Source organism: Callithrix jacchus, chromosome 1, assembly GCF_049354715.1.
Source record: "Callithrix jacchus isolate 240 chromosome 1, calJac240_pri, whole genome shotgun sequence".
Taxonomy (NCBI): Eukaryota; Metazoa; Chordata; class Mammalia; order Primates; family Cebidae; genus Callithrix; species Callithrix jacchus.
Genome location: NC_133502.1, coordinates 111413893 through 111427154, shown reverse-complemented (window position 1 = coordinate 111427154; position 13262 = coordinate 111413893). Strand labels below are relative to the sequence as shown.

The 13262-nt window shown below is 43.6% G+C and overlaps 1 protein-coding gene and 1 pseudogene across 2 annotated transcripts in view; both read right to left on the bottom strand.

The window, feature by feature from the left end:
* Positions 1–212: 212 nt before the first annotated feature.
* Positions 213–3943, bottom strand: LOC128932108 (zinc finger protein ENSP00000375192 pseudogene; annotated as a pseudogene).
* A 6655-nt stretch (positions 3944–10598) lies between these two features.
* RCL1 (RNA terminal phosphate cyclase like 1) overlaps positions 10599–13262 on the bottom strand; it is a 63417-nt gene continuing 60753 nt past the window's right edge. For both annotated transcript variants that reach the window (XM_002742905.7, XM_035305124.3), the window contains one exon: positions 10599–11676. In XM_002742905.7, coding sequence (XP_002742951.1) covers positions 11526–11676 — 151 coding nt within the window. In that variant the 3' untranslated portion in view covers positions 10599–11525. The remainder of the gene's footprint in view (positions 11677–13262) is intronic.

Here is a 13262-nt window from a genome sequence, read left to right as displayed (position 1 = left end):
ATCAAAGCAGGGAGGCTCAGCATGGACATTTTAGTATCAGAAGATCAGTGATGCTAAATGGAACGTCCGCTCTTTGAGTGACGAGTGAGCTGTCCTCCAATCTTACCCCTTGTTCTATCTTCTAACCCTCCCCTCCAATGCAGACAGACATTCGAGATCTGTGGCAAGAAGTTCAAACTTTCCAGAACCTTTCAGAATAATTACATAACCAAGATAGGTAACCAACAAGAGATGACTACTGGCAGGAGTGGGTGGCAAGCAATTTTACAGTATAACTCTTATTACAGCCTTTTCAAGAAAGCACAAGGACCTCTTTTAAGCATCTAAAACTTTCATAGATCTGTTTCTATATCATAATAGAATCTGTTGATTGAGAAAATATGGGCCAAGCATGCTGGCTCATTCCTGTAATCCTAGCGCCTTGGGAAGCAGAAGGAGGACTCTTTGAGGTGTGGCATTCGAGACCAGCCTAGGAAGCATAGTGAGACCCCATCTCTACAAAAAATTAGAAAATTATCCAGGTGTGGTGGCACATGTCTATAGTCCTAGCTACTCAGGAGGCTGAGGCAGGAGGATCACCTGAGCCCAGGAATTCAAGTCTGCAGTGAACAGAGATCATGCCACTGCACTCCAGCCTGGGCAACAGAGAGCGACCCTGTCTCAAACAAACAAAAAGTACACAATGAAGTAAGCATGAATTCAGTAATGCTTTAAAATGCATTTGTACATTATTCATAATAACAGTGGTTCTTAACATTTGGGAAGACAGTCTCACAAGATGTACAAAGCATATTATGTGTTAAGTATTCCAACAGTCCTCACGGGGCACGCAGATTCCCGGCAAACAAGTAGGACAGTCCCTGAGGGACTGGAGCAGCTAACCCACTCCTGTTCTCTCGCAGGACCCCTTACTTTGCCAAAGCTGTTTTCTTAGCACTGTTAAAAAGGTATTCAGAACACACTGCCTCCATCTGAGGTTGTTTTCTACTTCCTTTCTCACTCTTCTTCTCAAGTGGGTGCCCGAGTGGTTCAAGGTCTCTTTCACTTTCTGCACTCCCAAAGAAAAGACTCAGGACTACAAATAGAACTCATTCAGATTGTCAAGAGCTGCAAAAGTTTATCCTGTGCACACAGGGTCAACAGATTTTAAAAGCACTGCCATTAACTCCACATCTTGAAGATACTCAGAGAGTATTAGCCAAGCTCTTTTCCGGAGAGTCTATTAACAGAGAAGCAGGTGAAGCAGGGGCTTGTTTTAGGTACAAGAGTATATTTTCAAAAACCAGCTTAAAAAGCTCAAGCTCTCTCTGCCTTCCCAGCAAGCAGGTCCATTGAAACCAAGGACCATGTCTTCACATCTCAGTGACAGCAGGTGGTGTCCTAGTCTGAATTCTCTAAAAATCTAGTTGTTTCAAGGTTCGGGCTTGACCTAACAGTAACCACAGGACTTCAGGAAACCCTTCATATCTCCTTGGTTCCTCCTCTCCAAGGATGTCTCCCTGACCTCTTCCAACTTCTTGCTGAGAACCTAAAGTGAGCTTTCCTGCCATATTGAGCCTCTGAGCTAAGAGGAAAAAAAGAACAGTCTGTGTAACTCTCAAGAAAATTGGGACATTGTAATAATCATATAACCACTACAAAATCCAACCCTATCCACATACCTGGCCCCTCTAATTTCTAGAAGCCCAGACAATAAGGGAAGATGGCACAGAGTCAGTTGGCCTGATGGCCACTGATCCGAAGCTCATGTGTCGGGGTATTCAATGCCGTAGGGCTGGGGCTGGGGTTAGGCATGAGCCTGGATTTCCCACCTAGATTCCCTACAACTACTCGGCTTCTCAAAAATATCCCAATCAAGAATGCAAGAGCTGGCCAAGTGCAGTAGCTTACGCCTGTAATTTCAGTACTTTGGGAGGCCAAGGCAGGAGGATCACTTGAGCTCGGGAGTTTGAGGCCAGCCTGAGCAACAGAGCAAGACCTCATCTCTACAAAAAATTTTAAAGAATTAGCCAGATGTGGTGGAGCACACATGTGGTCCCAGCTACTTGGGAGGCTGAGGTGGGAGGATCGCTTAAGCCTGGGAGAGGCTGAGACTACAGTGAGCTATGGTCATGCCACTGTACTCCAGCCTGACACAGCAGGACCACGTCTTGAAAAAGAAAAACAACAAACAATCTAACAAGAGCTTTATTTGCTGTATTTCTCAAAAAATCCTATCAGACTAGGAACACCCAAAGTATGATCTGCAGAATAAGAGCACTACATAATGCGAATAGTCTCTTTCTCTCTCTTTGTTCCAGGGTAGGAAGAGTCCCATGGTTAGGTGAGTTTGAACAGTGCTAGGTAAAACAGAGTTTCACCCGCAAGACTTCCTGCAGTGTTTGCTGTTAATGTACACTGTGGGAGACTGCTGCATTTTCTAAGCACCCCATGATGCTAGTGTATCATGGAACGTCCTCTGGGAAGCACTATATTGGACCTAAAGAGACCTAAATTTGCAAGCTGAGCGCTCTGACCCAGAATCCTGGAGCCAGATATGGAAAATGGGTAATGTCCAGGGGCCTAAGCCACTTGTCCGACATTGGAGCAGGACTCCTGAAGCATCTTTTGTGGCCTCTTCTGAGGCCTCTCTCACAGGTAAGTTGTGTATATAGTTTTTTGCTGTTGTTGATTTTTGAGGGTGCAGAGGAGCAACGCAAAGAGGATTCCAAATTTTATTTTTTTTGAGGTGGAGTCTCACTGTCACCCAGGCTGGAGTGCATTGGCACAATCTCAGCTCACTGTAACCTCCACCTCCCAGGTTCAAGTGATTCTCCTGCTTCAGCCTCCTGAGTAGTGGATTACAGCCACCCACCACCATGCCTGACTAATTTTTGTATTTTTAGTAGAGATAGGGTTTCACCATGTTAGCCAGGTTTGCCTTTAACTCCTGACCTCAAGTGATCTGCCTGCCTTGGCCTCCCAAAGTGCTGGGATTACAGGCGTGAGCCATTGCACCCAGCCAGGATTCCTAATTTTTATTTGCCTTGAGGTTGACGGAAAATTACTAGACTTCTACCTGAGATTCTTAATATAAACTAACGTGTGTGTGTGTGCGTGCACGTATATACATACACAAATATGTGTGTACATATAACTATAAAAAATAGTGTGAATTATTTGAAAATGATAAGCACCTCTACACTCCCGCCCACTGGAGGAGTCACAGGTTTGACATGTCTTCATTGCTCTTCCATAGGTAGCTCTTGACATTGTTGCCATCAATTCAATTCATGGTCTTGGCAATGGGCAAAAAATCTGGTCTTCCTCCCCAACTCCTAAATCTGTTTTCCAGAGGTTAGAAAAGGCAAAACCATGGCCGGTGCAGTGGCTCACACCTGTAATCCCAGCACTATGGGAGGCCAACACAGACAGATCACCTGAGGTCAGGAGTTCAAGACCAGCCTGGCCAACAGGGTGAAACCCCATTTCTACTAAAAATACAAAAATTAGCTGGGCGTGGTGGCAGGTGCCTGTAATCCCAGCTACTCAGGAGGATGAGGCAGGAGAATCGCTTGAACCTGGGAGGCAGAGGTTGCATGCAGTGAGCTGAGATCACGCCCCTGCACTCCGCCCAGATGACAAGAGTGAAACTCTGTCTCAAAAAAAAAGGAAAAGAGAAAGGAAAGGGAAAAAGAAAAGGCAGGATCACGATGGTGAGCAAGAGCATCAACTGACATTTTTTTTTATGCTGCGCCTGGACCCCTCCTCTTGGCCCACAACAACCATGCTGCTCCCACACCTAGAATTGGTCAGTGCCACTTCTCCTCCCTCTGGGTTATCATCCAGAGTATTGCTCCCCCTTCTAGCCCAAGAATGCCACTGGCTAATATGACAAACCTCTGCCAAGTATCCATGATGACTTTGGCCTTCTGAGTCCAATGATCTTGCCTTTGTTCGGCATCGTTTGTTAAGGTGAATTCATCCTTGTCCACTCAATTCTATACCATAATGCTGGAAGATTCAGGAGGGTGAAAGATGGTGGTGGGCAAGAGATATTGTGGGGCATCTTTCTGAGAATATTTAAGGAACTAGGCAGTGTAGTCTACAGTGGATGACTGCTGCTTCTGCCTATCCAGTATCAACTGTGTCTTTTGTAAAAGCATTCATATTTCCCTTTGGGAATCACCTCTTCCTTTCTTCTTAGTCCATATAATTTGGGTGAGGCTGATATCATTACCACTCCAGGGATGAGAACAGAACCCAGATCTGGTCAATCAGGGTGCCCCGTGTTCAGCAGAGGGAGACACAATTCTGATAGATTTTTTTAAAGTATATTTTTTTAAAGTGCTGAATAGAGAGAATCACTACCCAATAAATCCCATGGCGGGTACAAGGTAGATATTTCCCATTTTCAGATGAAGGAAGTAAGGGTCGGAAGGATGGAGGCACAGTCCAATGCTACTGACACAGCTAGGATTCAGTATTGGGTAGAGAACCTCTATCCAGTACTTAAGGATTGCCAAGAGAACAGCGTATGAAAACAATGCCTGCTGGAGAAGGAAGACAACACAAAAGAAGGCAGAGACGGGGGAGAGGTGAATTCTTGAACTCCTGGCCTCAAGTGATCCTCCTGCCTTGGCCTGAGAGTTAAATTCTGATGACATTGTTTTAATCCCTGGATCCAACTTTACCTGAGGCTAAATGCATTACTAAACTTCTTAGTTTAAAAAGCCTATAAATTCTGCTGTTTGAATCAATTTTTTATTTGCAACTACATTCTACCCAAGCACTCCTGCCTTAACACTCACCCAAGTTAAACTGACTTCCACATTCCTGTCATATCTCTGGACTCATGAAACCTAGTCTTTCACTCTACCATCAGTCAAGGAGGCAACTCATAGTTTTTTCATGCCTAGTATTGCCATGGCCTGTATAGCATGCATGCTTAGCCTTCACAGCCTTTTGCAGTAGGTTTTGTTCATATCCTGATGAGGAAGCTGGGGTTCAAAAAGCTGAATGATTTGCTCAAAGGCATGTCTTAGGCAGAAGACCCAAGACCAGAACCTTAGGCTTGTTTGACTTTTTCTATTACATGATGTTCCATGCAGCCTCAGGCTGACTGCAAGAAACATCAGCTGACACATAAAATTCCAGAATTGGCAACTAGAGATGACAATTCTTTTTCTTTCTTGGTGGGAGAGGAAAGGATGGAGTTCCTTACAACTCAGTTTGGTTTGGTGTACACAGTGGCTTCAGGACCTGCCAGGTCAGCCAGGCCTCTTCCTCTGTGCCCACTAGAACACAGTGAACTCAGAGATGCCCGTAGGCCCTCACTTTAATTCTTTTAACATGTGACATGGGATAGTTTGACCTCAACCCACATGCAGGTGTCATAGCTCGTCTCTGGTCTTCTAGCTGAGTACATCTAAGTACTAGATCTTAAAGATAAATGCTGTGACTCATTCTGACATTAACCTGTTATGCAGAAGTCTGCTTTGAATCTTTACCAAGGATCAAACAACTAAAAAGAATCCCAATCACAAATGTTTAATAAATCTTCTCAATCCCTGGGTGCGCACAAGGTAATTTCTCATTTTCAGATGAGTGAACTAAGGGTCAGAAGGATGGAGGCCTAGCACAATGCTACTGACACAGCTGGGATTCAAACATAGGTCTAATTCCTAAGCCTGTGTATTTCCACAATGCACAACTGAAATTCAAAAGGCCAGCCAGCTTTATGTATTTTAAAAAGAAACCAAAAACCTTTCTCATAAATAATGGAATTAATTTTCAACAGAGACTTAAAAAAAACTTTAAGATAATGGCTATGCCAAATCTTAAAAGTTGACCCCTACCACCACAGGTGAACAGAGGAGAATTAAGCAATGACAGGGTGCGGTGAGTGCTAAGGAGCAGGGGAGGCATCTATGAGAACATGTTGCAAGGGGTGTATTGTGGGGATAAAGGGGTTCCTCAGGAACAGGTGAGGCTTTAAGACTGAGGAGGCAGCTCCATGGGAGGAGGGGCAGGCTTAGATGGTTTTACTTTCTAGGTTTCTAATGAGTGTTAGCAAACCACACATATTAAAATGTAGCTCAGCCAGGAGTGGTATCTCATGCCTGTAATCCTAACACTGGGCAGCTGAGGTGGGCAGCTTACTTGAACCCAGGAATTTGAGACTAGCCTGGGCAACACAGCAAAACCCTGTTTTTTAAAAAAATTAAGAAAGAAAAGAAAGAACAAACATGTAGCCCTATCTCAAATCTCTGAAAGGCTATTTATAATCTTGCCTTTTAAATGGGTTGGTGATCAGCAATCATTTAACGTGCGTACCTATGACTCCTTGGCAATCACTGTGTGCACTTAGAAATTCTTGTGACGTGATCACTTTGGCAGAACATATACTAAAACTAGAAATTCCTGTGAAAAAAGAAATTCTCACCTATATTGTTCAGTATCTTAACAAGTAAGTTGAAGAAAATTAAGCTGCACAATGTTTCATTTAGTAGATATTTAATTATTCTTGCTCTATTCTTTGCATAATTTGCAGCCAGGATTATTTTTCCTGGTTTCTTGCAAGCATTTCATAGGTCCTTCAAAGCTTATAGATCTTAGGCACGACAACTTTCATTGTCTAATGGGTAAAATAGCCGGATGGTCAAAACAGAGCTTAGAACCAAGAGGAGAGCATGTGGGACGGTCCAGGAACCAAGTGCATGTAGCACCTAAAACAGCCTGAGGTTGGGTTGCCATAACTGAAGCCAGGTCCCATTTCAAAAAATAACATGCTTCCTTGAAGATTACAAAGAACCTTAGGATGGCTCACCATCCCCAGATGTACCAGGAAGCAGCAGCTGCCCTTACCTTTGCGGCATCATTTCTCTCAAGATGGATATCAGTTGCCCAGATGGGCCCCAGGGAATCCAGCAGCAGCCCCACCACTCTATAGCAGCCAACTCTATAAGGCACATGTCTCTTAACCAGGCTGGATCATTATCTTTTGTCTTGACAGTGGCCCTCTGATTTCTTTATCAATTGAAATATGTAATGTCCCAAATTGTAGCAGAAATAAATCAACAAATTAAGCAATCTGAGGATTTTGGACAGAAGGCTCTTTGGAGGGTTGGGAATGAGGAGGAAACAGGAATAGAGAATCCCTAGCCCTCAGAGACACTTGAATACCCAAAATATCTAGGATGTTTTAAAACAGGTGCTGACCCCAAGGCCTGTGCTCAGGGCTGGGGGTCGGACTACCTGACAGGTACAGGCCAAATGTGACCAGGAAGGAGGGCAGCCCCACCAACCCCTGACCACAGGACAGCTTTTAATTGCAGTGTAAAGGAGCTTGGCTTTCATTAGATGCCAAACATTGATAAAGTGTTCCACTCAAATGGCCTCTTAGATGTGGCCAAGAAAAGTACAAAAAGACCCAACTTGCCTGTTGACAATCCCATTAACTTTTAGTCACTTCTAAAGAACAGGCTAGCACCTTCTGAACATGGAAACCCAAGTGCGAGCTACTTCTTGTCCACTCTGGAGCTGGGTGAGGGACAATGGAGATCCTGGGTGGGCACAGGCCCCGCAGTGCTGCATTCCCACTCATCACAGACTAAAACTGCCATCTGTACACGCCAGGTCTATAACACTATCAACTGGGAAGGTCAACAGAACCCCACATTTGAATTCTCACACCCTGGAACAAAGGCCCAGTAAATCCACTTCTTCAGCTCACTCTGATCCCGTCCCCCAGTTGAACTCCACCCTCACCTCAGGCACTTCTCCAAAACTTTGGAAATTGTTTCCCTGGTGCTTAAGTTTCCCCATCTACCTTTGAGTTCTTCAATTGCTCCCAGCCTCCTGTACTCCATCCTGCCTACTTCCTTTGCCTCCCTCCAGCACCTTTAACTCCTCTACTCAGTGGCCATAAAACTAAGTGCCAACATTGATCTCGCCTAGCAGCCTCCCAACACAAAGACCTAACAGGAAATGGCCACATCATGGTCTTCTGCAGTTTGGTGTGAGGACAGGCACCATGGTACAACTTGAATTTTTCTCTTTGTAATTTGGTTCTGTGATTGGCTATCCTTTACCGCTTTTTTGGAAATGATTTTTTAAACTAAAGAAAATCCAAAGGGAGAACATCAGGATAAATAGCTAATGCACCCTGGGCTTTATACTTAGGTGATGGGTTGATAGGTGCAGCAAACTACCATGGCACATGTTTACCTGTGTAACAACCCTGCACATCCTGTACATCTATCCTGGAACTTAAAATAAAATTAAATTGGGGGGAGGGGGGAAACTCCAGCCTAGGCAACAAAGTGAGACCCCCCCATCTCTAAAAAAGAATTTTTGTTTTAAATTAGCTGAGTACAGTGGCTCATGCCTATAATCCCAGCTACTTGGGAAGCTGAGGCAGGAGGACAATTTGATCACAGGAGTTTGAGGCTACAGTGAGCTAGGATTGCACCACTGCACTCTAGCCTGGGTAAGATCCTGACTCAAAAAATAATTTTAAAAATTTTAAAAAGAACAAAACCCATGAGGCTTAGCTACCCAGTGAGGGCAATGTGGAATTCAGCAGGTCCTCCTGTTGCTCTTTCTCAATCAACATGTCATGTTGCAATACACTGGCTTCCTCCCACCCCTTAGCAACTGTTTTGACCAGTATGGTAAAATCATCACGATACAGGCCGGCTGGAGTGTGCATAGAATGTAGTTAAAGGGTGTTGAAAGGCAGAAGCAGGGCCTTATAGATGACAGGAAAGCAAAGCATGATTCTGTCACTGACCCCCAAAAAGTTCACAGGTTTATCTGCCTAAAAAACTCACAGTCCTATTGAACTGCTGCCGTTAACTCAGAATGGTCTATCTCTATCAGCAGAAAGGAACAGACAGACCACAACAGAAAAACGAGCCCCGAAATGTTGGAATCTCTCTCTTCAAAATACTACAGCGAGTAACTGGACTGACCAGGAACTAAGCTAGGAAAAAGGCAGAGACTGCAAGATTTGAATAGTCTCTACGAAATCCCAGCAAATAGCAAAGGATGACTTCCGCCCCAAGGAATGTTACATTGCTCCTCTTGGGAATTTTGAAGGGGCTGGGAGTGAGCTGTTAAAATAAATATTAAATTTGTCCTCTTTTTGGCAATACCATCACCACTACTGCTAGATGTTCCAACTCCAGAAGCAGCTTTGCCAGATGCAGGGCTGGAACCCCACCAGACACTTCCAGGTTTGCAGCAGACAGTAGCACATATCCCTTCTACTGCTTGCAGTATTCTGCCTGGCCTCTATGTGCCATCCTACATTGACCAACAGCACCATTTCCAGAGCTTGTACAAGGAAGAGAAGGTATCTGGTATGTCTAAAAGCAACGTGGCCCCTTAGTTCTGGATTTGAAATCGATATGGGCAGATCTGAGTTTAAATGTCAGTAGCACTAAGACTGCAGTATGTGTGGCGGGCAAAATTCGGAGATGGTAATCCACAATTCCTAGCCCCTGCTTATTTAAACACAAATCTAGTATTGCTGTTATCAGCTGATATTGACATAGGGAGATTATCCAGGTAGGACTATTGTATTATGAGTCATTTATAAGCAATGTTTTCTCCAGCTGATATCGCAAAAGGAGGTTGAATTCAGAGCACCAGGATTCCATGCACCATTGCCAGCTTGAAGGTAGAGGAGACCAAGTGAATAGAAATATGGGCCGTGTCTGTCTATACGCTAAGTTGTCTACAGCTCACAGCCAGCCAAAAAAAAAGGGGAGGGGGGAGAAAACAGGTGACTTCACTCCTATAACCCTGAATTCTGCCAACAATCAGCATGAGCTGGAAACACATTCTTTCTCAGAGCTTTCAGATGAGAGCTGAGCCCAGCCCAGGTGACACCCGGATATCAGCCTTGTGAGACTCTAAGCAGAGAATTCAACCAAGGCTGCCCGGATATCTGACCTACAGAACTGTGAAATGATAAAGAGGTATTGTTTTAAGCTAATAAGTTTGTGAGCATTTGTTATATACCAAGAGCACATTACCAATACAGTATGTAAAGCTCTCAGTAGAATGTCATAGTCCTGAATATCCTGGCCTTCCTCAAGGTTAGCTCTCTACCTCCACATCCTCCCACACCCCCAGCCACCAAAGCACAGCCTTTCTCTAGCCCCTTTTTACTTAAAAAGAAAAAAGTACTGAGAGGGAGCGATGAGGCAAAGTTCACCCCTAGCGGAGGACACCATTTGGAATTCTAGCGGAAAGAAGCACATCTTTCCCCTTCTACCAACTCCAACCCTATGCACATACCAAATGTAGACTCTGTTAGTTGGCAGGGGAAATCTGACATGGATTCTGAGTACTCTCCATATTCTTGCTGAGCAGGCTTTTACCTGGGTTCTTTCTCAAAACTGTGTTTGCAGGAAGCAGTCTTAAGGGATGAAGTAATGTCTGCATGTGAAACAACAGGCTTGCCATAAAAGAGGTGGAGTCCCCAGACATACAAGTTCTTTGGCTACGATGCAAACCTATTGCATGCACAGCATCTACCTGGGCCCCTCTGTGTCCAATGTGAGTCTTGGGGAACAGGGAAAACCAATATAAACAAGAAGCTCACACTGTTTGCTATTTGAGTAATAAAGTTCTTTGTCTCTGACCCAGGATCCTCATGTCTTCTGCTAGCATCATCAAAACAGTAATAATCTAACTTATTAGCTTGCAAGGGTAAAAATCCCAGACCCTGACCCTATTACACTTTTACAATTAGATCTTTAAATCAGGAGATCTGATGTCTTTACATTATACATTTCAAAGAAACAAAACACCCTTTATGAATGTTCTCATGGAGATAAAATTTACATCATGGAGCTATTGTGAGAATAAAATAAGAATGTATAGCATACCTGGGATATAAAAAACATCCCAATAACTTTACTTGGACCCCTGCAGCCACCCATCCCTCAGATATACATATAATGAACCCGATGAAGATCAGTGTCTGTGTCCATGATAGCAATCCATTCAGAAGACAAAAGATACATAGCTAACATACCAATTTCTGACATTTGTATAGCACTGCAGGACTCATGAATAGAGCCACCACTCACATTAGCTCATTTAATCCCTACAACAAAAACTGAGGTTCAAGGAGGTAGGTCCTTGCAGAAAGAACAGTAACAGACTCCACAGGTTTGGAAAACGGCCATATGACCGAAGGCCAAGGAAGCCTAGGATAGCAGGCTGAGGAAGCACAGCTGAACTGCAGCTGTAAGACTGTTGTAGCAGCATGACTGTGGCCTAAAGTCACAGGTAAGGCAAGGGAGCTCTTATGGTGACTGGCCCTCCTGAACAATGGCAAATGCCACTGGAGAAACAGCTGGAAACCACGTGCTACAGCAGTCTGTTATTTATATGTCGATATTTCTTCATGGAAAATTAAGCAAGTGGCTATGCTGTCCTGGATTAATCCATTTGGACTTGGTTCCACTGGTGTCTGTGGCAGCTTCTGCTTTATCTGTAGGCACTGGGGCTTTATCTTGTGATGGTTATCACTTAAGGGTCTTGCTAAGGTTGGTGAAACCAATGCCAACACAGGTCATCAGCACTTTATCCCCGCCCTTGAGTTCTTCACCACACGGCTTGGTTTCAATTTTAAACATAATCTGGAAAAAGCTCTTCAAATGCCGCAAAAATTCTATCCTAAAAAGGAAAATAAATAAATAAATAAAAAGGAATTCATTAAAAAAAAATTATCCTCCACCACCTAGAATCCAAGGTTTTAATTTCCCAGACTAAGAGGGCTGAAGTTAAGAAGTTCTCATCAAATCTGATTAAATAGTTACTTCTTTTCAGCCAGCTAGTTTCCGAAGATTTAGATGATTTGCAGAGATGCACACAATACAGCAAGATAAATTAAACTGGTGGGGGGAGGGGAAGGTTAGAAGTTAGTACATGACACATAAGTCATTTAGTACAGGCCTAGTAGAAAATGGATATAAATATAGTGATGACCTTTTTTTTTAAGAGATGGGGTCTCACTATGTTGCCCACACTGGCCTCAAAAGCCTGGGCCCAAGCAATCCTCCCACCTCAGCCTCCTGAGTACCTGGGACTACAGATGTGCCACCATACCTGGCTTAGGCAATGATTTTTAGTGGCCTATACAAAGACAGAAACACCTGATTCATGGCACCATGACATACAAAACAAGCACAATGACTAATGATGCTGAAATAGACAAGTCTCTCTCTTCATTCTCCAATAATACCCTTCCATTTACTCAATGTTTATTGGGTGCCTACTGTACGCTAGACACTGTTCTTGGTACTGGGGATATTGCACTTAAATGAAAAAACAAAAATAAAAATCCTTCCCTCAGGAGGATTTCAATCTAGTGGTATAGATAGAGACAAGATAAATCAATTAATTATTCCTGACAAGTGCTATGTAATGTAAATAAAGCAAACAACACAGATAGGGAAAAACTGTGGGTATGATGGTATTTGTATGTATTTGGCAGAAGGCAATATTAAATAAGGTGGCCAGGGAAGTGTGCACAGTAAACACAAGCACAACAGCATCGCAGGGCTATGGCATCACTCCAAGAATACCTTGAGAAGAGCAATTCTGTGGATGAACTGCAGTACAGTACACAGGCTTCTAATCTTGCCTGGCAGACCTACCATCACCCCAGCTAGCCTGACTATAAGACTCACCTGGACAGTTCATTAAACACACAGATTCTTGAAGGTTCTGGTGAATTTGCAACTGATAGGAAGTGTCAAAATCGAAGAGGCCAGAATCACAGGCCACACACAAAGCTGATCCCTCCCTACCCTCCACCAGGCCTTTTACTTCCCCTGTTCATAGAGGCCATAAATCTATTATTAACAAGAATCCCTGGCAATTCTCATTGGGCAAGGTTAGGGAACAATGGCTTAGTGAAGAATTATGGCTGGCACACCTATAGGGAAGTATTACAAAAACCCCGCACTGTATTGTCTCCCAGTCAAACCAGCCAAACTCCCCACTCTGGCTAGATGGTTTTCAACCTCAACTGCACATGGAATCATCTAAGGATCTTTAAAAACACTGATGCTAAACACATAGATCAGTAGAATAGAATTGAGAGTCAAGAAATGAACCCACACAGTTATGGTTAATTAATAAGTCAATGAGGAAAGAATAATTATTTTAACAAATGATGCTGGAACAACTGGAAATCCACAGGTCAAAGAATGAAGTTGGGCCCCTTCCTCTCATCACACACAAAAATTAACCTAAAA